Consider the following 26438-nt stretch of genomic DNA (forward strand, 5'->3'; position numbering starts at 1 on the left):
AAACTAGCTGATTTGGCATGAATGATACAGTAACATTTTAAGGATCCATATTTCATATGACATTTATTTCTTTATGCAGCTGGCTTCAGATTTACTTAAAAAGCAGTCAAAGATAATTTTTTTATTACAGTGTCTGACCCAAATCTTGTTACTTAATCACAACTGCATTGCTGCTAAGTAATTAACTTAGAGAGACAAAGATGAAACGAGGGAACAGAAAGTGGATAAAGAACAAAAAGATGAAAGAGGGAAATTGGGGAGACTGAGAGAATGTGTCATCCTCACAAAGAACTGTCTTTTCTATTTTCTAGTGTCTAGCAGTTACGTTGGTGTTGTTGTGAGTGTGATGAATATAAACAAGGGCCTAGCATCTTACTAGCACAACATTGTCCTAAAGTTTCTATCCTCTCACACTTCAAATTGCCTGGGGACACTCAAGCTCTAGTAATTACCAAAAAAGTCTGAATAGCAAAAATAGTGTAAACGTAACCCTAGCATAATCCACCTCTAACACTGCAAATATAGATAAAATGTTGAATGACTTAACAATATTTGACGATATATAATTTTTGATCTTGTCCTTTGTGTTAGGATAGTGATGGCAGGACTCTGACCTCCTGGCATTTCATATCTGTATGGTCTCTGTCAGTTCAAAGAGTAAGTTGCCCAGCAGTGTGAAAAATAATTTAACAGTTTAGTGTGTGCACTCTCACCTGGTGCTTAGCCAAGAAATGGCTGGACAGATTGATATTTTATGTGAATAATAAAACATCTGCTAAATGAATGTTATGCATACTTAGTATGTTTAGAAATATATTGTGTGTTCTTTATTTAAATGCATGCACAATTTCAACAAAGATCTGACATTAAGAGAAAACTCCTATTCAATATCATGAGAAAATAGAAAATGAACAGCAGCCAGGCTTTCTATAAGCATTTTCTCCCCATTTTAAATATGTGCTGTACCCTAATCTACATTTAGATGCTTGCTGGAAACGTACAGTATATGTCCTTAGCAGCATAGTTAAAAAAAAAAAAGTAAGCTCACTATAGAGGGATCGCTGTATGAAGATGTTATTTTTTCTTGAGTAGTGATGCACCCTGTTGGTCATACTGTGTATAACAGCACAGTTTATGACCTGACACATAATTTCAAAGATAAGGTAATAAATAGAAGGCAATCAACCTGCGTAACCAGTTAAACCAGTCAACAAGGTTGACTGCAGTTGTACAGTAACCCTCCAGAAGATATGCTATATATTAAATGATTGATTCATTTTTTAAAGACTCAAAATGAAACAAACAAATTAATGAGCTGTATTTTTTTATTATGATTCATAGTGACTTTAACAATTTTGCTTAATTCTCTTTATTTTAACTCAGACCCCCAAAAAAACAACATGTTTTAGTACTTTTAGAGTTTAGACTGTTGAAGTTTACCTATAGACGGTAGTAAGACATTACAGCAAAGGAGCATATCCTAAGTGAATTCTGTGTCAAAACTGTTTTTTTTTTATCTTATGCAAGTCAAACCACTGACTCTAATATCAAATCAATAAAAAAAAAAAAACCAAGCTCTTATGGGTGTGACTTCTCAGTCAGATGCTGCTTTTTCTAGCTTCATTGTGCTTTGCTTATCATTATGAAGTGTCTCCTCTGTCATTAATGTCAATCAAAATGGGGTTACTATGGTCCAATGCGCTGCTGTGACTTCTGTGGCTCCACCTACACCAATTTTGACCAAAACTGTTGGTTTTGCGCTAAATATATGGGTATCGTAACTTCTTCCACTTTGTTTTAGTAAAACTAGTCAAAATTCATTCACGTATGTATAGTGTGGAGTGAAAATATATACAGACTAACAATTACTACTTATAGAAACAAAGAAACAAACTATTCTAAATACAAGCTTTGGCCTCATGTGGGTAACAGCACTGACAATGAGCATGCCTTGCTCCTGCCACAAAATGAAAGGGGACCCAAAAGCCACTTTCAGGAGGTTATTTACTTGGAAGTCACTCAAATGTCAGGACAGCTGTTTGGTGTAAAAAGGATCTAAGTGCAACAAAAAAGGGAGTAGTCTTCGACACTCCGTCTTTCTGTTGAAGAACTCTCACTGTCTTGTACCATTGAATGAGGATCTACTGGTGTTGCTTCATAAGACGAAGAAGTTTGTTGCCATGGCGTCAAATGCCAGCCACATGTTGGAGGCTGCCCTGGAGCAAATGGATGACATTATTGCTGGTAAGAATTTCTGTTTCCTAATCAGGCTTTCAATAGACGGCCCAGTTTATGAATGCAGGCCTCCATGAAACCTGTGCTATCCATGTGATTTTCACATACACATGTAGTACATAGAAAAAAAGTGTTTTTAAATTGCGCCGGATAATTTACAGACAAGAGGTTGAAAGGAAAACAGTAAAACATGTGTTGAGGATGAGAGATCTGTTTTTAGCCATGTTGAGAGGTTTTATTGAAAAAGAAATAAGCAGGTTTTTGATTAGATGAGTACCTTTCTGTAATCTTTCTTCTCAATATTCTTCAATCAGGCAAACGCTTTTGTACTTTTATTGCTTCTGCTTGAGCTTCTAAACCTCACTGTGCACTAATTGCATGAACTCAGAGTTAATTTGCAGCGTCTACCTTTTCTGCATTTTCTAGCAGGGGTGATACATTTTAGTCAGAGATGTTTGCCACAACCCTCAGCAGTCTGTTGGGGTTTTTGCACAAGGTCAGAAGACAATGTTCTATTAATAGAGGTGACGGTCCAACCAATACCACACTCTTATCACTCTAACCCTTACACCACAGATGACAACTAGTAATCACACACTGTCATTAATAATAAAATACGTTACAAAACAATACACATGTCCAAATTGTGTCTTGACTGCATTACTGTACCTTTAATTCAACTTTGGATGGCATAATGATATGTACTTTTTACAACTTAGACATGATGATTACGGTATCAGTTAAGCCTTTAATTTGTGGATTTTGGATCCCACAGTGTACAGCCATTTGATGCTATTTACACATGTGGCTTTACATCCACTGGAGCTGCACTGGAGCACAATAGCACCCTCAAGAGACCATTTCAGGAACTGTTGTTATTGTTCTGCAGCCTGCCAGTCACTTCTTGAACAGTTGTTTACTCTGATGCCCAAGAAATTAAGATGCTGTAGTTGATTTCCTGTTATTCTTTCCTCTAGGTAAAATGGGTGAAGGGCTTTTCAGTGCTCTTATGCGGTCCGGTGGCCAGGATTCCCAGGCCTCAGAGGGTACCCCACAGTTGACCCTTGCCGCCCTCAAGACTCTCCAATTGACTGAGGCCCTCAGGGAAGTGCTGGAGAAGCAAGGGAGTGATGAAGAACAGGACTCTCTTGGGAAAGATTTCTCCACTAATACTGCAGATGTAATATTAAAATGGCTGAAGAGAGATGAGGTGAGTGCTGTGTCACTTACATGTAGGCCCTACCAACTCAAACAGGGATGGATGACAGACAAGAACTGTATTATATAACAACTAGTATGCAAAAACAATACCCAATCTAAAATATCCAAAATCCAATTTATGAGAAAGGGTTATGTTAGAATTGTGCAAAGGCATTTACCATGCATTCTATACATTCTACTGGTCTATGAGACGCTGGGTTTTATTAGTTATGTGATTTGGTGGTCTTTGATCTGGCCGTCTAAGTCTGGAGGGCTTTTTCCTGTCTGCTAAGAAGTAGTGAGCTGGAAGCTGGATCTATTGCAAACTGCTCTGGTAATGAGATCCAGAGCTCCTGTTTAAAGTACAAGCAGTTGCTCCCCCTTTTCACTCCCTTACCTACTTCATTGTTGTGCCTCCGCATTACTCCTGTACTCCTTTTTCTCCAAGTATTTCTTTGTCCGGTCCATGTTAGCCACCACCTGTATTTTCCCTATTCTACTTTACTTAAAGTTTAATATTGTCAACTTTACACTCCGGTTCCCCTTCCGTCTCCTGCACTGCCTCCTCCTCCCCTTATGTGTCGTCTTTACTGACGTCTTGCTCTGCACCACATCTGACAAGCATGTGCTGCAGAAGGTTTCCTCTCCCCTGTGCCCCTTTAGGAAGCCCCGCAAAATTATCTTGACCAAGAGGTCCCGCAGAAAGAGACAGACTGGGCTAGAGACAGAAAGAAAAAGGTACGGGAAAAAGAAAGGGAGGACAGAAGAAGATGAGATATCATGACTTGCAGCTGAATTGCTGAAGCATTTTAAGTGTGCTTGAGAGGGAAAGCAGGAAAAGCAAAAGGGGGAGTAATACAGTGAAAAAAGAGAAGAGAAGAAAGAAAGGGAGTACAGCCAACTGGCATAGTTTGAGTTATTCGCCTCAGCTTTAAAAGTCTCAGGCTGCCCAGACTTCAAACCACACGGACCAAGGTCTTCTCTGCTCTCTCTACGACTGCAGTAATGGAGGGTCTGTGAGAGGAGAGTTGGATTTAAAGAGATTGAGTGTATCACCATTGTTTTGTTTTAGTGTGGATTTTGGTTCTGTTCATCCTCCTTTCAGCTTCACAGCACTGACATAATTATCTTAGTATCTAACATTAAGAGTCAGACCTCCAGTACAATGGGCATGCAGAATGGAGTATGAAATTGACTTCTACAGACATTTTGCCTGGCTTAGGAAGGTAAGACATTCTCCACTTGCATGTCTGCTCTTTGTGCTTTCATTTGGCACCAAAAGTCGCTCAAAGGATCTTGCTTGTTTATTTTGCTCTTGCAATGTTGCGTGTATGGTTTATATGAAGAAAATTTGGGAGCAAGTGTTGTAAAGCGTTTTCATTGGGAGTTAGAGTGGGGTGCTGCAAAAAATGCAACACATGCTCTCAGATATACAAGCTCCTTGTGGACTGTCAAAGTAAACAATACCAATACTGGCTACTATGTGATTGCAGAAATGCCAGACATCTTGTTTTAGGGTAGATAATAAATAGATCACCACAAAGGTGAATTGATGAATGCACAACAAGTACGCCAAACTGGTCACAAGCTTGAAGTGTTCGAGGTGAAAGATAAATGGATATGCATGTCAGCGGAGATCTTTGGACGGCACATAACATCTTGCTACCATTAAGAAGGTATTAGTCCTTCTCCCTGCCTCCATTAGATTATAATACTTACTGAATGTTAAATCCATGGAGCAAGTTTTTTCATACATGCACTTGTCAATAAATATTATGTTAAATTTTGAGCCTCGGGTTCATGATATATGGAGGACGTGCTATTTATACTTAATAATCTACATCGGCAAAATAGTTGATTTTTCTCTACACCAGAGATATGACGTATCTGCATGACGTTATTTGGAATCTTTTGAAATAACAAAAAAGTAAGAATAGTAAATATAATGTATTTATAAAACACTTTTCAATTCAATATACAAGGTGCTATATAAGAATCATGGAAATTAAAGTATAAAAATGATTATGAGGGAAAATTGTTATTATTATTATTATTATTATTATTATTATTATTATTAGCATTATTATTAGCATTATTATTGTTGTTGTTGTTATTATTTTTGTTTGTATTGTAATCTGGTGTGCCATCTTGGCCAGGTCTCCCTTGAAAAAGAGATTTCAATCTCAAGGGACTTCCTGGTTAAATAAAGGTTAAATAAAAAATAAAAAATTATGGTGTGTCAGTATAACTCTTGAAGATCAGTGCTGCTCATCAAACCTCAGGTAAACCTGACTGGATATTAATTACATTACTGTATTAGTAATTGTTTAGTAAAGTATTATTGTCCAAGTTGCAAAGCACTTGCGTTACCTAGAGTTTTTGGAAATAAAAGGGAGTTTTGATATATGTCTGTAGTTAGGAGGAGGATCTAGGATTGGATTCTTTTTTAAAGTTGAATTGAAAACAATTTCAAAACGATAGCCGCTCCGCAGCAATGCTCGGTGCCAAGGATTTTAAACTCACAGGGAAGATGTTCAAAGAACCATGGCTGATTTTCTATAAGATGTGTCATTGTGACCGTTGAACTCGCATTCTTCAGGTCCAAAGGCAAACATAGATCTCAGTGATCTGTTATCTAAGCAATGACTCCTCAAGCTATTTGGGCTATATTGTATTGAGTCAGCCTGGGTAGACTCAATAACTTGACTTTCCTAAACTGGAACTGGACTGATTGTTACTCATAATCTGGTGTGTTAATGCAGACACTCATAAAAGAAATTTGCAGGGCGGTTGTCCACAGCGCAATGCCTGATTAGATATGTGTATGATCATCTTGCAATACCAGGTGCTTGAACTTAGAACCTTTAAGGCTGAGGCAGGCCCTGATCTCAGGGAGCTTTTATCTGGGTGATGTCAGAAGTGGCATTGCAACACCTAGTAGACAAGGCACAGAACTGCAAGAAAATGCAGAATTTTAAACTGCTGTAAAAAAATGTTTTCTCATTAGAAAATTCTGAGAATGTGTGTCCTTGGTTAGGACAACAGATGTGTGTGATTTATTTTCACAAAGATCAATAAATCTCAAATCAAACTGATGTTTAAAGATGCATCATTTTGCATTGACTGCAATGCGTAGATTAGGACACCATTTTTTCCATAAACCTCAAACATTTAATCTGGAAGAAATTGCAGGTTTTGTTTATACTACTGTGTGCAACAAAATGTTTCAAAGCTCTGTGGGCTCAATTTGTGATGAATCGGAACTCTGAATACTATTTTTGTCGATAACAGTCTGGAGATGACGTAGCCCACATTTAGTGTCAATTGAAACAAACATGTGGAAGGTGTTAGGTTTAAGAAGTTGTACAGTTTTTGCAAAAAGTAGAGTGATGGACTTTCTGTAGAGTTTCTGCTCTGCTCGGGCCACAGTTTGGCATAGGTTGCTTTGTTGTAGCATGTACTACAGATTTGTTATGAATTTTTAACGTTCAGAATTTTAAATGACTGTTGTAGCGCCACCATCAGGACTATTTTGGCATAGGACTGGTTATGTGCAAAGTTTGGGGAGTTTTCGTGCATGGGAACATGGATTTCTTAGGAAGAAGAATAATAATAATTGAAGCTGCAAGCAGCGTTGGACAGGCCCTCGCTCCTCTGTGCGCGACGGGGTTACTGGTGGACGCTGCTCCTTGCGACCATGTATTTGCGCAGCACTCAGACACTGCAAATCATCACCAATTCAACACACCTTACACAAGACTCTACATCATACAGTTCATTAGCTGTAAAAGTGGGTATGGATAAAGCATAGTGAGGGGCCAAACCATGACCAATGAAAACTCTGTTGAGTTCAATAACACCTCACACAAGACTCTACATCAAATGGTATGAAAGGCCATGGCCTGAGTGAGTGGGCGTAGTGCAAGTATAGGAGGCGGCTTACTATCACATCTAGGCCACACATTATAAGTTCCATGTAAATTGGATGATGTTAAAGTATAGCACGTGCAAATCAGAGGATCTCTATCAGACTCAGCTGCTCTGATGTTTCTGTATTCAATGATACTTTCACATGTGAACTATTGCATCATTAGCTGGTCTCTGTCGGGTACCACTACCCTAAAACCAGTTGAGCTCCTGTACAAAAAGGCACTTAAGACTCTGGATAAAAAACCTTTCTCTTATCATCATTGCAATATCTTAGAGAAATATAACTTACTGAGTTTTGATAGTTATTGTAAATTTTCTTCACTATGCTTAATTTATAAAGTACTTCATGGCCTGGCACCACCTCCATTGCTGGAGTTAATTAAATTTAGACACACTCGGATCACAAGAGCTGTTGTAAACGGAGACTGTGAGGTTCCTTTTAGAAAAACCTCATTCAGTCATAATGCACTCTCTATTAAAGGCAGTGCATTATGGAACACACTTCCTCCAACTATAAGGGAGTGTCCTACTCTGGCCTCCTTAAAGAGCCAGGTGAAGCTGTGGCTTAGAGCTAACCAAACATGTATCCACCGCTAACTTGTGTTTGTTTTGTTTTTTTCTAATGAATTGTCCTGTTTTTGTTTTGTTTTTTGGTTTTCTCCTCTTTTTTCTATTTGTTTCTTCTTGATTTTATATACTAAATGCTACTATCCTATATCTTTTTACTGTAACTCTAACCTGCCTATTGGACTGCAGATGGAAATTAGCCCTTGGGCTACAATCTGGCACATTTACGTGTACTGTTGTGCAGGTTCATCAATGTGCATTGTCCTGAATTAATAAATAAATAAAATAAATAAATAAAAAGTATTGTTTTGGGCATACTTCCTGCTGGCACCAGGGGGCACTATGACTTTGAGTACATTTTTGCCAGTAAATGTCCTCAGGGTTGGAGTCTTGTGAATCATGAAAAGTTTCAAGCCCAAATTTGAAGTTAATTGGATGAAATCTCTGGGAGGAGTTTGTTAAAGAACAACATGTGGGACTTCCTTTTGGGTTTAGGGTGTGGCGGCAATGACATTTTTTGTATGTCTTGACATGCTACATATATGTACCAACTTTTGTTCATCAGAGGCTCAATTTTGTAAGTTTTGTTTCAGGGCGCTAGCGAGCCATTTTTGTGCGCCTATTCCCAAAACCCTTGAAATATGTAAATTTTCACCAAACTTGTGATCGCCAAATTTGGTGAGTTTTTGAGTATGTTAAGCCCCTCAACAAGGCGATTCAGTTGCCGGAAGAAAGGAAAGGAAAGGAAATGATAGGAAAGGGAGAATTCCTTCCCTTTCAACAGGGCCTTTGCTGTGGGCGCTCGGGCCCTAATGCTATATATTAAGTGCGGGATGCAAATCCTGAACCAAATGGTGGATGCAAATGCTATATGTGAATAGGGTCCATGCAGCTTCGCTGCTCACTCCCTAAATATTATAATGACAAGTAGAGTAGGGTCCATGCAGCTCTTTCTGCTTAGCCCCTAAATACAATACAGGCAAGAACTACGGAGGCTGGCCCCAATCCACTTAAATTAAGCCCTGGACTATTCTTTCCAAATACTGAACTGAATTTAAGAAAAGTGACTATGCAGCGGAGCGACTGTGTAGGACGCAAATGCTATTGATCACCAAAAGTTACATAAAATAATATCTGTAATAACACTTAAAGTAGGCATACTGCACATTCAAATATTATTCTGCTAAAACACATGTATTCAGTGTTTAAAGGTCTGACTCAAACAGTATATTAAAGGCGTAACTGTATTTTAAAATGATTGTAAACCACTTGTTGGCTCAGGATGATGGACTTTGATCTACATAATGTTTCCGTAATTGTGGTTGCACTTTGCTTCCCTTGCACACGGATGGCTCTGAAATATCCCTGACTGCACAGGCAGCCCGGAGCTCAGCCTACATTTTAAATTTCTACTCATCAGCCGGTATTACATGTTGTACACAATGCTTCAGTAAACTTTCACCTACAAACCTTTTCCCAACTCGTTCTCACTCAGAAGGCGTAAAATAAGGACGTTTCGTCAGGTGCCTTTGTCGTTGTTATATGATGGTAAAGGAGACCTTTACTGTCATATGACATTCACTTGGTTGCATCTCCTTTATGGCGAGTAGTATGTAAGGGGGAAATTCCACATAGGGTAGTTGGTCAGGTTGGTTGATGGGTCAAACACAGGACTTTCACCCAGAAGAGCGGGGTGCATGTCCTTAACTGTCCAATTATTCCTGTGTGTGATGGAACTGTAAGCCCACCCACAATCTTTTCCTGAACCCAACCATCCCATTCCCCCGTGTTACGGAACCGTAAGCCCACCCACATGATCCACTGACACAACAATGTTTGAGACTTGTGGGTGTACACGCATCTATGTGTTTGTTCTGAGTGTGCAACCGTATTAAAGAAAACCAACAGGGCAACTGTTCTGTATTAAGAGTGTATCTACTGAACTTAACAGCTGACCTTTATTCTGAAGGTAAATCCCCATTCATCTGGCAATAGTGAGTCCTACCAGGAGCGGTTATCACGTCTGGAGGGAGACAAAGAGTCACTTATTCTGCAGGTGAGATTTGTCACTCCTAACATAAAATTCAAAATAATGTGATCTCTATCTTTCTCTTTTGTCCAAGATCTACATGCCCTTTAAATAGGTTTTAAACTAAAGCATGCCCAGACATTTGTTTATAAAGGTGAATCAATTTCATTGGCTATAAACCTGCTCAAAGAAATGAGGAACTGTGACACCACGCTGTGAGCAGGAACTGATTCTAAACAGTGCCCATATCACGTAACAGCGCTAGTGGAGAAAGACAAGCAAAGGAGGGGCAACGGTAGCTTAGAGTGTTGTGTTGTAAATGTTGCCTAATTGTTTTGTTTTCCTTTTGGATGGGTGAAGCAACAGTTTAAAAGCTGGGTTTGGTGCTGTTACAGCACTAGAATATCTTGTTTTGTGTGATGTCCTTGTCTGCATATGCATGTGTGTAGGTGTGTGTAGTTATGAAGACTGCTGAACAAGTGCTTATCTCAGACAGGTTGAGGCTAGCACCACCATGTGCTGTAGCGTGTAGGTGTGTGTGAGAGCAGGTGCCCTGTTTGTTTTTTTCAGGCTCCACATTAAAACATTCCTTTAGAAAATCCGCTCCACTTGGCTAATCAACCGGCCTTTTTCACATGTGATTAGCTATTATGTGGCTTTATAGTTTCTCTGCAGATTTATAGTTAAACTGCATTCTCCTAAGATTACTGGAGCCACTGGAGTGTCGCAAGCATCTAGTGAGCACAAAGGATCATTCATTTCTTCTCAAAGGAAATATTTGCATTGTTTGATCTGGCACAGGTGTAGAAATTTCAACCAATATTGAGGGTAGCAATGCAATAAAAAAAGCTGGTATTAATGTGTACTGTGATAATCTCTGTAGTATAAGAGAGAATCATAGGCCTAAAGTTTAAATTTTGCTCTGTCTACGCTGCAATTATGCAATAACAAATGTAAAACTAAATTATGGCAAAACAGCTTTATTGTGAAGTTTTGATGCGGAGAAAGTGACTCTTATCTAACTATCTATTTTTCTGTCCACACACATATTCACACAGGTAAGTGTGCTGACAGACCAGGTGGAAGCTCAGGGGGCCAAGATCAGCAATCTACAGAGTTCTCTGGTGGAGCATCAGCACAAACTCAACTCCACCGAGGAGATGCTGCAGCAGGTACACAGCTTTAAGACCGTGTATGAAAAAAAAATCTTACATTGGACTTACTCCATACCAAATTGACGGATTTCGTTTGGAGACATCCAGGGTTTTTATATCAATATTGTTTTATACCATTTATGAGATTTGACAGGGCTTTAAAATATGAGTCTTCTGCAGATCCGATCTTTTCTCTTAAGCTGTAGAATGTAACTCGGAATGAGTTCTGCTTCCTGGGAATAAATACCTTGCTAAGATTCCAGTCTTTCTGCCGGCAGAGTACCTTGACAACTAACATATTTAGGACGCTCAGACTCATTCCATGGCACTGTGTTGTTTTCTGGTTCATATGGGGCCAGACTGCTCTGTCTGAGCAGGTGATTACGGCACACACACGCACACACGCACACACACACACACACACACACACACACACACACACACACACACACACCCACACACACACACACACACACACACACACACACACACACCACACACAAAGACAGAGAGAGAGAAAGACAGAGAGAGAGAGAGACACAGAGAGAGAGAGAGACAGAGAAAAATACAGAGAGAGAGACAGAGAGAGACACACAGGAAAGGAGAGAGAGAAAAATTAGTAATGGAGGAACAGCTGGAAAAGGTGGAGAGATGGGAGGGAGAAAGAATAGGGGAGGTGCTCCTTTAAGAGCTAGAAGTGTGTGCAACTTTCAGTTGTTTGCTTTTGACTTCTAATCTACAACAGAGACTCTGCTAAACACTACGAAGGACACTAAATGGATTGGATGTATTTAACTGTAATCTACTAAAAACTACTAGAATCTTGAAACCATTGTATCCATGAGGGAAATATACTAACTCCTCCTTTGCTGCAGGCAGACACTGGAGGAAGATGAACCAGGTATTACACAGAATCAATCCTGTAATGCTGCTTTTGTGAAATTTCCATTCAAAGTAGACTGTTTCACCCTATTCTGACTGATAGCATGAGTGCCAGGAATGTGTTTTTTGAACTATCTGATGAGTTGTGAACTTAATGCTCAGTGTGTACTTCTACGGCGCTGTACTTGTATGAGTGCAGTGTATTAAAGGGCAGCCAGGGCTGGTTTCTTGGAGACATGGTCATTATGAGGCTTTGGACCTGAGCTGTAAATCTCTTCCTGGTGACAAAGATCTAATATTTTCCATGTGTGTGCTCTAGAAGAAGCCCAGATATTTTCCAAAGCCAGAGTTTTAAATGGATGTATCCATACATACTGTTTTCCTGCCTCCGATGCTCATTTCTGGACTTTAAGTGATTTAGCACCTGCTTGACATCTACCAAATTAGTAATACATCATCCTGCATAGCCTAACTTTCAAAGCTAACAGCCGCTCAGGACAGATAGTCACAGAACTGTATAGCAGACCCACAGTCTTCCTCACATCAGGTTTGATTGGCAGCGGTTCACAGTGACAGGAAAATGCACCTGTCAAAGTTATTTTAATTTTCTTTCTATTAATGTTTTGCATGCTTTTGGTATATTTCTCTCTCTCTCTCTCTCTCTCTCTCTCTCCCTCTGCTGTGGACTTTGGGTGAGCTGTGAAATAGGCATTATAAATAGTGGTCATGGGTTGTGTATATTTAGCCACTCAACGGCATCTAAACCAGTAAGTTTGTCTGAAGGGACTGTCAGAACAGCAAGCTTGCTCTGCCTCATACTTAATGTTGCCTTTGTTCAGTGAGTATTGAGTGTTGTGTATCATTGAAGGGATTATGTATTTATGTATGTTTGTATGCTGTATGTTGTTAATGACAGGAACTCCTGCATAGGGCGTCACTGGAGAAACAGAAGTTGAATCTTATGGGGGAGGTGTCCTACCTGAAACTAAAGCTGGCAGACATGGAGGGAAAACAGAGCCATGGAGCTGAAAGGCAGCACAAAGCAGAGGTAGCGCTTCTCACAGAGCCAAATATGCATACTTCCTTGTGGTATTTTATTTTTTAATATGTAGTACAATCTGTAAGTATGGTTGCGTTGTTTGCAAGAACTTATTTAAAGCCAATATGTATCCAACAAAACAATGTTGCCATGTTGAGTTGTACTGGACTTCATTTACTTAGTTTTTTTAAATTAGTAGCATTTTTTAGTTCCTCAGGAACCTCTGTTTTACTTCAGTCCTTGGAAATGCAAACCTAATTCTGCCAGGAATGAAGAGGGTACACACACAAATCTGCCTTGTGTTCTGATGGATCTAACCTTGAAGTCAGCTGCGGATTTTATGGAAGATCATAAACACTTTCTGGACGGTCGGAGGGGAACATTCACCCAAACCCTGGCTCTGTTCTTCCAGGGCAAAGTCCACAGGAAAAAAGTCTCCAAGGGGTTTATATTTTTTGTCAGTTTAAACTGAATCATGTATTTGCTTAAGACAGATGTGTTAGGTTACCAGCAAGCATCCTGGGCATTCAGTGACCATATGAATTTGGGAAAAGGGGAAGCAGAGAAATCAGCGCTACCACCAGACAGGATATTATAATGTATGTAGTTACCATCAAAATACCGCTGGTCAAAGAGTCTTTATGTACTCAGGTTAAAAGAGTTCCCGCATAGCAGAGCTGGCATGATGGATGGTGGGCCAAATATAAGTGTGTGTAGGCTTAAGCCCAGAGAATTTTGTTCTTGGTGGTGGGTACAGGTTGACTTAGCCATTCTGAAAAAAAGACCTGCTTTCTAACTGGAGGCATGTTCCCAAAAACATTTCACATTTACAGTATAAAGAACATGCAGAAAGGATTTATTTAAATATGCTTGGTTGTTTTGATTTGCTTCGTATTTCTAAGCAAAAAGTAATGGTGTACTGTGCGTGTGTTTCAGTAGACAGCAGTGTTTCACCACTTCTTAATCCTGCTTTCATCATGTGCAGAAACACAACTTTCCCTACAGCAGCTGCTGGGAATTAAGTAGAATGGGGGGAAAAATCTGCTTTGAACACTTTACTGGCCTCCCACGTGCTGCCTCTACTACACAAACATGTCCACACACACACACACACACACACACACACACACACACAAACACTAAACATGTGGAAGCCTTCTTTCTGTGGAGCCAGTAAGCTCACAGTTAAATTTAGCCACGCAGGCACTCCATATCATCTGTCATATCCGCTGTACTGGACCCCAAGTGAGACTTCCTCTGTCCACAGTCCGGGCATAGCTTGGCTGCTGTTTACACTCTTTCTGAAGGAATATGGGCACCAATCACCGCTGAAAGATGGCAAACCTACTCACCCCTCTTGCAATTTATCAATGCAAACTACCTAAACTGGATTTGTTTGAACTTAGAAATATGGCACAGCATAATGTTAATTAATTGTTTAAAAATGATGGCCAAATCAAGGGTTCAGGTTCATGAACAAATACAAAACATGTGTTTAACCAGATGAGACTGGCCCTGTGTGTCTATAGAAGACAAACCAAGGATTTGTGTTTGTAATACAGGCTCACTAGCATATTGGTGTATTTGGGCTAAAGACCAAATTTACACTTTCTCAGGATTTATACTCTATATTATTTCCCCTTCTCTTTCTAAACATTTCTCTCAACTATTTCCCCCCCACTGCATCTGTTAGACTGTAGTGAATTTTATTAGTGAACTGCAGGAGCAGATGTGTAGGTTTCAGAAGGAGATCAATAGCAAGATCCAAGAGAAAAAGGCTTTGGAGATCCCGACTGACAGCAGCTCTACAGTTTCGTGCCCCACTGAGTCCACCGAGGGTGACGGCTCAAACATCGGGCCGTCCTGTGACAGAAACCCAGGGCTGATGCACAAACTAGAAGAGGCTTCAGAAGGGCCTGATGGGAACGCACACAACCTGGGAGAGGGTAGCTCAGATGATGAGCAGCAATACTACTGTGGAGAAGAAAGTGTAGGCACAGCCTGTCTGCATGACGCACGTTGTGTACAGCATGGGTTGTCCCACTTTAGTGTGTGTAGATGCAATAAAACAATCACTCACTAAATATCCTCAGCAGCACTAAATGTCAATGTGCAACTTGCTTGATCTATTTGAAAATAACAATCACATTTATCAGCTATGTGTCAGTGTGGGGCCCAACTAATAAATGCATTTCATGTAATCTTTGATAAAATTTACTAACAATATCTGCATATTTTAAGCTAGCTAAACGTTCTCATGTCTTCTGTTTTAGGGCTTACTTAAAGAGCTCAGGATTCTTAAGGACAAAGTGGAGCACCTGGAGGATCAGAAGTTACATTATGAGAAGAAACTCAAAGCAACAAAGGTAAAAGAAAGTTCTTCTTTTACGGTGTCTAGACTTTGTAATACACCATCAGTGCCCAGATTCCACTGCTAACTGTCCACTCAACTTTCCTAAATGATGTCCAATCCGATGTTCCAGCCATTTCAGTGAGTCATTCTGTTTTGCACGAACACCTGTTTTCTTAAGAAGTCTGAGAACTATTTCACCTTCCATTTTAAAGTCCTGTAGAAATAGATTTAATGATGGCTTAGTCATTTTTTATGCCCCAGTTGTATACCTTGGCATGATCCCGTAGCATTCAACTTCTTAAGCTTACTTGAGCAGTTTTACTTGCTCTAACCTTTTGATAAATTCATATCTTGCTGTCTTCTTTCTAGTAGCCTACAATATCGGTCTTTGTCTGTGTATTAAATGTACATTTTGTGCCTGCACACTAAAACAGCAATTTAATTTTACTACTTCATTCATATAAATGTTGCCTGGTCAACCTTTAGTCACAACAGATTAGACTTAGATTGGCATTAGAGTTACATGGTGGTCATGTGAGTACTGTATATTACCATCTGCAGTTCTTTATTTTTGTCATTTTTAGAAGTTCATCAAATATCCTATTGGCATCTCTCTATCTGGGTGTTTATCCAGATTAGCAAAATGCAAAAGCATATGTTACATTTCACAAAATGTTTAGGTGTGTGTGGAGCTATGGTTAATGCACCTTCAAGAAATTGGCTACCTATGTTGATATGGCTGATATTGAGTTATATAAACACGTTTTTATGTGTGAGTTTATGTAACTTACTCTACCTTTTTAAACAAACCACCAGGGAGGAGTGTTTTGAAAATTACAGGGAGTACATGAGGCAAAAAGTACTATTTTCTACCTTCAACTGTCCTCTAAACAACTTATATAGACAGAAAGCACTGCTAAATAGATCTGACTGAACTTAACTTTATTGCCATCTGTTTTTTCCTTATACTCTGCAATGTATATCAAAACAAACAAACTCCAGACAGGAATGGCAGAATATTTGATTCTTTCAAATTTAAATAAGAACCATGTCTGTGCTTTGTTGTATGTGTTCTAGATATATGTGGTGAAAAATAAACAACCAATATCTTATTAAGTTTGAGTTTCAAGTGCAAGCACTAGGGACCAATGTAAATGGCTTGTTTTTGTGAATGTAAAAAGCGATTTTAGCTGTGCATGTTAAAACAGATGTATGTTGGCACATACAGTGCACAGACCTGCATGTCCTTTCTGCTAAGATTGCTAAGATTCCTGCTTGTGTTGCACCCACAGGAAGAGATCAGCAGCCTACAGCAGCTTCTGCTCAGTAAGAACGCTCAGATCGAGAGCTTGCACACTCGGCTGCTGGCCAGACCATCTCCATCCCCTGAGAGCTCGGAGAGAGGTAGGCAAAGCACCCAGCCTCAAGCCCCTGACCAACTTGCCAACAACAGCCTCTCACTCTGAAAGAGTTACTCAGCCTGATAGGTGACACAGTTAATGACTCCTTTTTGCATTCATTATCTTGCAGTAATGGCTGTGGGGAAAAGTCTATCTTGGCCCTTAATAAACTGTTTCATCATAGGTCTCTGTCTCTCTATCTCTCTCAGAGGAGATGTACAGGAAATGTAAGCCTGAACAGTTAATTAAGATGAATTTAAACCCATGGGCCATGTCTACTTTTGATCTTTCATAATTTTCTTACTCCACACATGTCTCTGTATTGAATTATGTTTTGTTTCCTTCTGCTCTGAGGGACAGCTTTACAATCACCAACTGGTTTCTAAAAATTATTCGATGCAATCTCTCTTCCCTTTGGCTTTTTCATTGTGTTTATGAATTTCTCAGGGCATAATGTCTTGTTTTTTCTTCATTTCGTCGGTCATAGATTAACACATCTCTGGGGTACTTGTTTAGTATAATCACTGTTCCTCACCAGCAATGCCGCCTGTGTGCCTCCAATAGTTATAAAGGAAGTTTATAAAATATGTGAAAGCTGAAATGGCCAAAGCTATGATTGGTAGATGAACAAGGCTTGAGTGAATCTAAAAATACACAGTTTGAATGGCACTTTTGTGTGGAATAAATCTACAACATGCTAGCATGTATTTCTGCATATTCTTTCTTTCTAAAGACAGATAGAAGGAGCTACATATACATATTAATATTCAATATTGGATTTTTCTTTATAGATCAGGAGCTGCAGAGCCTTAGGAGTGGAATGAAATCACTAGCGGCTGCTAATGATGAAAAGGTAAGTAGCCAGGGATCTGGAAATCTATCCTTTCTCTTTTTGGTCAACACAGCTGTACAGAATGTAATTATGCAGCTTGTGTGTTGCCATCAGTTTACTACAATGTTAAGTTTTTTTTACTAGCCATTATAAACAGCTGATATCATCATGCTGTTTAAAAGGTTAGAAGGTAACTGTTTGTAGATGTTGTCATTTCTGAAAGGGAACCACCCTCCAACCATTTTTAGTACAGAGGGTCTTTTGTATTCTCCCTCCCAGAGAATCTTGGACTTTAAAGACTCACATATGAGGGCCTGCAATGGTACACTACTGAAGACCCACACGCACACCCACCCCAAGGCGAGCCATTTCAGGCAAAGCCACACTTAAGTAGGCCTCAATGTGCCAAGCCTAATTTTGGAGTGAGCTGCATTAAAAGAACCATGACAAAACCAGGCATGGGCACCACTTCAAAACACAAAGTCTATATGCAGCTGCTTTCCACAACTAAGATTTCCAGCCAGGCCTGTGTCAATCCCCACCCTATCCACTACTTTGATGCAAAGGCCATATGGTGAAAGAGGGACGTTTGTGTGGCGTATCGGTCAGTAATAGAGTGAAGCAGATAGTTTACATGTGTGTTTCCTAACCTTAAGGTTTCCTCTCTGTTTATTCTTCAGGACAGACGTATCGAAGAGCTCACACTGCTCCTGAATCAGTGCAGGCAATTCAGAGAGGTCCCTCACACCACAAGGCAAGGTAATTAGTATCAATTCACTCCTTTATCCTTCTTTTGTTGCATTAGTATTATGTTAGCAACAATGCTGGGCACAATGAAAGCCACCACACTTCCCTCCTTAACAGGCACCACTGCTCAAGTTAAGGAAAAAAAATCTCTTCTCTTTGTTACTGTAGCTCCACCTGCTGTTCGTTCATTTTCAAATGGTAGAACGCCATCAAGCAGCAGTGAGGAAGAGGCGCACGTACTGATGAAGAATACTGACTCTGCCAGTGCAAAATCAGTGGATGTAAAGTCTGAAGTGGGTACAAACAATTTCATCTATGAGGTCAAATTTCTTTTCTTTTTTTAGGCATAAGCATAAACATTTTTTACTACTCATCACAGGTTTCCACAAGCAGTTCTTCCTCCCAACAAACATCTATTTCATCAGCCCAGAAGGACAGTGATTCCCGGTAGAAAAGCAGCCTTTCGTCAATGGATGAATCGCCAATATTTCTTTGTTGGATTTTTACTGAGAATACTGTGTTCTTATCTTCTCAGATCAGAACCTTTCTCAAGTAGTATGAATGACCTAACGAATGCCCCTTTACAAAAGGTATGTTATAATCATCATTCAGATCTGGTGTACCAATCATTCTTATCATTTAGTTTAGCTTAAGTTCGTGTATATAACCAAACCAGAATTATTCTGATCCTTAATTATTCTACGGTATACAAGCTACTGTTGCTGTTTCTTACATATTTGATACATGAAATAACTCAGAATTTGTTCATTTGTACAGTATCAGGTTTTGTACAGATATTTACAGTTATTGTCTTTTCTATTTGTATCTGTGTGTGGTTTATCCAGAGTGGTCTGGATGACACCAGAAGTCAGACACCGCCTGTGAATTCCTCTCTGTCAGAGCAGAATGGGAGCAGAGACAGCAGCAGTGAAATCCAGAGTCAAAGGTCTCCAGATGGGAGCGAAGATGGAGACTCCAGCCAAAGTAAATCCAGACATATTTATTCAGTCAAGTGTGCAGTAATAATCCCTGACATAGGATCAGACTCTCTTTTTCTGTGGACTAGTCGTGAGGCCAGTAATTCCCATGTGATTTGTTCATATTTGGAACAAACCCCTCTCCTTTGACCAGACAACCACTACATCTTTGATCACATCTAATTGCAGAGGCTCCTGACAGAGCAGATGTATCATGGGATAGACTTTTTTACCAAACACACCCTCTCTCTTGCTCTGATTGACCACATTCATCCCAGCTCCACCCTTCCTCAGCTTCACAGACCAGTTTTAACTTGAGCCCCACCCTGATTTCTTTCTGGTGCATTCTGTTGTAGAGTGGTGACTGACTGCATATATCATAAAGATCACACCTTGTAAAATGTAGCTAAAACGCTTTCATTTTCACAGGGCATTAACAGATTATTTGCTGAAATCAATGGTCTGTAACCTGTGTTCCCTCTCTTGAATAGAGAACTGTGAAAAGGCAGACTGCCACATGTGCACTACTTAGCTCTTTGGTACGCAAAGAGACAAAATAGCGTTCACTGCTTTCTACTCTGTCATCATCCTCATCAAGATTGTGTCTTTTACAATGCCTCAACTAAAGGGGAACTATCAAAGTTCCCATTCTTGAAATGTTGTTTTATTTGGCAAGATTACAGTGAGGCTATGTCTGCTAATTATTAAAGGTAAACTGCCGTTTGTTTTTAACTACTAATTAAATGCATCTATGCAATGTTGCATAGAGGTAGCCCTCAATAGTACATTCATACAATTTATACCATATTTTTATACCATTTAGTATTAACTGACTGGTGTTTTTGAAACCTCTTACAGTAAAGTTGGAGAAAGTCGACGACAGCACTTCAAGCGATAATTCCCCTGTTCCCCATTCTGGAGCAAACACGCAGCCTGGCCAACGGGCTGTGGGCTCACCAGAATACATGAAGAATAACAGGAGCTTTAAAAGGCTCTGGGGAAAGTGAGTGTGTGAAAATACATTGATCCTCAACAATGCATCAACACAAATGAGCACCAAGACCAAAAAAAGGACAACCAAACATTAAATTGACTTAAATAAAGAATGTGTATGACATCTATGGTAAATTTAAATCTATATAGGTTTATGTGAAGAGAGTTATGTGTTTATGTAAAGAGAAAAAATCATTAAGAAACAATTTATGCATATGTGAAAGTATCCTTCTACTTCTACACTTGGCCTACTATCACACTGATCAAGTCGACACCAACAATATCATTACTAAAACACAATTACACAACATTATCCGACGTTGAGTGATATTGATAACTGCTATTGACTTTTAGCATTAAAAGTCTACAGTAGCTTAAAATATTTTCAATTATCACCTATATCTTACATCTTATTATTTATATGTAACAACAATGAAAAAGTAGTTTCAGACATGCTTACCCTCCCTGTCCAATACAGACTTCGAAGAACCCAATCTGGAGGGCTCCAGGCAACGGATCCCGATGCCGGTCAGTTTAGAAGAGGTGGGCTGCGTGCAACAGCAGGACCCAGACTGACCAGGACCCCCGAATCATATGATTCTGCACGGTAAAGCTCAGTGTGCCTCTACTAAACCTGACTTTGTAGTATGGTACTCAGAGTTGTGTATCAGTCAAGTCGCAAACTTTGCTGCATTAAAATAATCTGGTTTGGTTCTCCCACCTCCACCATTTCTTAAATACCCAAATGAAAAGAGGCTTGAGGGCTTTTCTTAGAATAACAAACTCTGTTTTAAAAGTATGATGTGATTCCTTCAATTAAAATCACCATTTTAAATACATGCAATACATTTATAAATGAATTATCTGAATTGTATTTTATTTATTTCAGTGATATGAATGTTCCATTCAGCCAGTGGACCAAAGAGCAAGTATGTGGCTGGCTGGAGGACTATGGATTGGGCCAGTATGTCAATCTCACCAGGCAGTGGGTTGAAAATGGACAGATACTGCTGTCTGCAACACCTCAGGACTTTGAGAAGGTTAGAGCATAAGATATATACAGTATTAAGATATTAGGTTGGAGAAAGAAACATCCATGGATACATTTGAAAATTAAAAAAGATTTATCGGATGAAATTAAACTGCATGGTGTATGGTTAAACCACCAATTATTTCTCAATCTTTGATTTTATTGTGACAAACATTCCTTTCTGACCTCAGGAGATGGGTATGAAGAATCCACTGCACAGGAAGAAGCTGCAGCTTGCTCTGAAAGCATTCACCACTAAAGTTATAGAAAAATCATCAGAGCTGGACTACATCTGGGTCACCCGTAAGCATCTTTCTACATAATGTATTACATATTCTGAACTTCTCACACTGCATTCTCATTTGAATTAGATCTACAAATAGAGATGGAGACTTATCGTGCTACAAACCAAACAAAGACATGTCATGTGTGAGATGTAAATATATTTGAAAACATGCAAATATGGCCAGAATTCAAAACCAGGAACTGCATCTTAACTGAGTTATTACAGTGTATTCACAGCTGAGGATACTTAAATCAGCATTCCAAAGTGTAGTGAGTGAAGTGAATTAATGTCTGATTTTCACCCATTTAGGTTGGTTGGATGACATTGGTTTGCCTCAGTATAAAGATAATTTCCATGAAGCACGAGTGGATGGTCGAATGATACAATACCTCACAGTGGTACGACTTAACCATCCATCTACTGTAACATTTTCTATTAAAGTGGAGGCCTGCAAATACATTTCAATTATATCAACATGACTTAAAACATGATTTAAAACATGGTATGGATTTCTATACTTTTCTATAAAGTTCACTGATGTTCTTTTGTCATTCACTCAGAATGACCTCTTGACGCTAAAGGTCACCAGCCAGCTTCATCATCTTAGTATTAAATGTGCCATCCATGTCCTTCACGCCAACAAGTTCAACCCCAACTGTCTTCGACGTAGGCCAGGGGAAGAGGTAAGCCGAGATGGAAAGGAGTAAGTGGAAATTGGGGATTGTGCCAGGGAGTGTTGTATGTAGTAGTTATACTGTGTAGGTTTTATATTGTATGTTATGCTACAGTTTTTGTGTGAATTCTGCTCTCAGATGGTGGATAGGTGCTATCACATAAGTTTCCCACAAGATGGCAACAGACAGACATCAAATGCTTTCAAACATAGAGCATTTTTCCTTTCATACTGTATAACTGCCTACAAAGCCTAAGCACTGTTAAAGCTTCATTCTGCCAACTTCCAGTGTTTTTTGTAGATAGGTAAAACAGTTACGAGTAAGATGAATGATTAATAAGTTCTATTTTTATCTTCTTTAGAAACAGCCCTCTCCCTCAGAGGTGGTGCAGTGGTCTAACCATCGCGTGATGGAGTGGCTGAGAGCAGTGGATTTAGCCGAGTATGCCCCCAATCTACGGGGCAGTGGTGTTCATGGTGGGCTGATTGTAAGTCATGTAGATGTCGAACTTGTCTGCAAGTTTTTCACATGCTTGCATGACATTCCTGGAGACTCAAATTTGTTGCTTTCACATGCTGTAAAATATGCTCTTCCTTAGATCTTGGAGCCTCGCTTCAGCTCAGAGACTTTGGCTCTGCTGTTAAATATTCCTCCGCAAAAGACTTTGCTACGTCGCCACCTCGCCACTGCCTTCTCTGCCCTGGTGGGACATCAGGCCACGCAGGAGAAGCGAGAGTATGGAAATGCCACAGGCCACGTGCCCCTCACTACCACTGCTAAAGTAAAGGTAAGAGCACAATCTAAGAATCACAATGCTATGTATTTGAAGCAGCATCAAATCTAAATGCTTAATTAATGAATTGAACTTGTTTGTGTTTTCAGCCAAAGAAGCTAGGTTTCACTCAATTTAGTCACCTCAGGAAGAGGAAACCTGATGAATCTGCAGACTATATCTGCCCAATAGACAGTGGGGCGCTGACAGTGAATGGAGTTTCTCGCTTGCCCTCTGCAGCACTCAGGGGCCTTAGCCCCAACATGGACAGACAGACTGAGAGGCGCGAGCAGGTGGGGATAAGAGCTCTGGCTAATGGCCCAAAACAATAATTAAAAAAATACCGCACACTCCCGTCTCACTCTCTAAGTGACTTTGCAAATCAGTGAAAATTCTGATGCAGAAAAGCACCCAAGATGAATCCATGAGGAACTTGCTGAATGGGCTGCAATAATGCTGTATTAAGCAGCTGATGTTAATTGTTGTTAATGTATTTTTAACCAGATGTTGCTTAATGCAAAATTCATCTAAATTGGTGATGAATGGTGACATTGTGTTAAATGTTTTATGAAAGCTGCTCTCTGCATTCCTTCTACATTTGGATTCCACAGCTTCTACTTTCACTACTACTTACTATTTTACAGACCATTTTGTGTATAAATGTTTGCAGATTTAGTTAGAACGGTGATGACCATTTCTTGTTATATATCTGGATTGGCCGCACAGTATAATAAGTGACACCAGTTACTTTAAGAATGTCTTGTCTGTATGAACAATTAAAACATGTTGTTTCTTGCCACTACACTTACTCTTCTGCACCTTTGAATCAGGTTTGTTTGTAAAGGATTCTCCTATCTAAATGTTGCCTTGTTTCATTGATTATGAATATGCAGTAATATAATAAGCATCGGATCAACGGTTACCATAGTCTCGTCATGTCTTGTTGTTGTAATATTGGAGACCATCAACGCAAATGCTTTTGCTGCCATCTGGTGCTTTATTGCATATTCTCTCTCTAAACAGCTTCATCAAATGTCAGCTCAATTATTACATACATTACTTACTGCATGTGAGTAACAGATGTAATTTTCAAGTTTACGTTTTGAGACTTTTTAATTTCAGAAAAGTTTTAGCATTGGTGCAATAAATTTCATTATAGTTAGAGAGACACATTACTTTTGGAGGATGGATCTTAGGATCTTAAATGTGCAGTTGATCCAAGGCTGCCCATTTCTGGTCAAAAATCTGAAATATAAAATGGTTGGCACCACACTGTTGTACAGGAGGTTTGGTTTGTGCTAGCCCAGGTTCTTTGAAGGGGAGGCGCCTTAATAGCTGCCATAGCAGTCAAGACTGAAATAAAATCAGTTTTGATTTGGTTGGTGAGCTAACAAAAATAAAAGAATCAAACAATCAATGATCCTCTTGCTGGTGAACATTACAGCGTAACTCTAGCCAAAATGCAACCTGTAGGGTCTTTTTGTGAATGTACTTTGCTTTAAAAGCATAATTAGGACGGAAGTGCCACTTTTAAGATTTACTGTATTATCATTTTTCAGTCAAATGGCCTTTTGAATGGGAGTGCCAGGGGCACTTCTATGATTACATCAAAATCATTATTTTTAAAACACTAAGAAATCTCCACAAAACATTAAACTTTGCTCCAAGTCTCACCAGGGGCTCTACAAATGAAATCTAGCACTGAGAGCATTGTTTGCGTACACAGAGTTTACTAAAAAGAAAGGTTTTAACAACTCACTGTAGCTGTTGGTTTTTCCGGTCAGCACTCCCAATCAAAAGGCCATTTGACCGAACAACGATAATACAGTGGCTTCCATCCTAAATATGCTTTGAAACAAAGGTTTGACTCAGGTACATTCACAAAAAGACCCCAGGTTGCATTTTGAAGAAAGTTGTGCTTAAGAGCTTTAATTTAAAAATTGACTTGTTTTCATGCAGTTATAAAATGTTTGTGTATAGCCTAGTAAGGAAATTAATATGATGAATTGCCAACTTCCCCAAGACATAATCTGGAGTTTAGTATTGCCTACGTGTCTAGAGGCAGTTATACGTAGTCTTCCAGTGAATGTTGTTGACCCCAGAACGATGTTTTATGGTTTGAGTACAATAGGTTATTTAATAGAAAGGATGTCATACAATATCCAGCTTTAATTTGAACTAATTATTATTGACTATGTCTTAATAGACCTCACTGTAGTACAAAGTACCATGTCTTAGACTATTTGAAATTATTTTAAAGTAAATTAGTTTTAGGGATGTAATTCTTACAGTTTAATTGGTCAACTATAAATAAGTGCCATGTCGCACTGTATTGCATATTTGTTTTTCAAAATAAATAATTCTCTTTGTGAGTAGCTCAAACCAAATAAAAGATCCCTAGATTGTTTTGCACCCATCAACGACTGGCTTATTATTTTTACTGGAAAGAAGGGAGAGTCCTGAAAGGACATTATAAGCAGGGTATGTGTTGGTATGGCATCTGTTAACATACATAGTTCATAGTCCAAATGAAATGTAGCAGACATGATTGCGTGGACTACGGATACTGTATGCCTCTGGCTTACTATTTACATGCTTTTAACTAATCCACTAGTCCACTTCATCTAATACCAGTGTGTTGCAATTGTTATAGAGTTACTGTATGCACATGTATGCCAACAGAACAATAGTTACTCAGGTAACTCCAGATTCTATGAGTATAGGCGTAGCCCTCTAAGGGCTACGCTATTGGGCTATTGGGCTATTGGGGTTATCCCTTCGCGCATGCGCAGTCGTGAAGTCACGCATAAAAAAAAAAAAATCACGCATCGCCGTCTCCAGGCCTAATCCCCCCCAGGAGAGGGGGAATTCCTCCTAAGGGTAAGGAGGGAAAAAACGGTAACGGCGGCGCTGTCCGAGAGAACCGAGCCAGCGGACTCATGCTCGTTGAAAGACGCCGTCCGCCAGCGGATCCAGGGTGTTGCCGATTTGTTTCCGTCTGTCTGCCTCGCTCCCGTTCCCGTCCCCGCTAGCCTGGCAAGACCAGAAAAGCTTCCGGCTGTCAGTTTAGCTCTTTAGATGACTGGCGGGCGCAAAACTGGCAGGGGGCGTGGCGGGTACGAGCCTGGCTGGAAAGAACGGCGCCGAGGCAGGTCCCGCAGCGGGGCTGAACGTCCGGTGGCAGGATGTAGCCGGTCCGGCAGGAGGGGCAGACGCGAGCACCACTGGAAATTCTTGTCTTCATACTGCGTAAGTGAAGAAAAAGTGGGAGATGAATAACGGGTCCGCTGTGTACATATACAGTAAATAAAGACGTAGTTGAGGCCCATGCTGGACGC

At 39.7% G+C, this 26438-nt stretch overlaps 2 protein-coding genes across 9 annotated transcripts in view; both read left to right on the top strand.

Moving 5' to 3' along the window:
• Nucleotides 1–26438, top strand: part of LOC116691906 (uncharacterized) — a 112593-nt gene that overhangs the window by 41643 nt on the left and 44512 nt on the right. The window lies entirely within an intron of this gene.
• Nucleotides 3206–24520, top strand: ppfibp2a (PPFIA binding protein 2a). 8 transcript variants are annotated; one of them, XM_032503822.1, is made up of 22 exons: nt 3206–3445; nt 9902–9988; nt 11020–11133; nt 12914–13045; nt 14730–15026; nt 15310–15402; nt 16682–16793; nt 17581–17642; nt 18302–18380; nt 18537–18661; nt 18748–18815; nt 18904–18958; nt 19214–19352; nt 20204–20348; nt 20817–20945; nt 21228–21378; nt 21560–21671; nt 21964–22052; nt 22215–22337; nt 22690–22815; nt 22927–23115; nt 23211–24520. In XM_032503822.1, the coding sequence occupies exons 1-22, from the start codon at nt 3218–3220 to the stop codon at nt 23430–23432; spliced, it is 2877 nt and encodes a 958-aa protein (XP_032359713.1). In that variant the 5' UTR covers nt 3206–3217; the 3' UTR covers nt 23433–24520. The 8 variants fall into 8 exon arrangements, with proteins under 8 accessions (XP_032359713.1, XP_032361189.1, XP_032360463.1 ...); XM_032504572.1 differs by lacking the exon at nt 3206–3445 and adding an exon at nt 4127–4661; XM_032505298.1 differs by lacking the exon at nt 14730–15026.

The sequence above is a fragment of the Etheostoma spectabile genome, chromosome 1, assembly GCF_008692095.1.
Source record: "Etheostoma spectabile isolate EspeVRDwgs_2016 chromosome 1, UIUC_Espe_1.0, whole genome shotgun sequence".
In the NCBI taxonomy this organism is placed as follows: domain Eukaryota; kingdom Metazoa; phylum Chordata; class Actinopteri; order Perciformes; family Percidae; genus Etheostoma; species Etheostoma spectabile.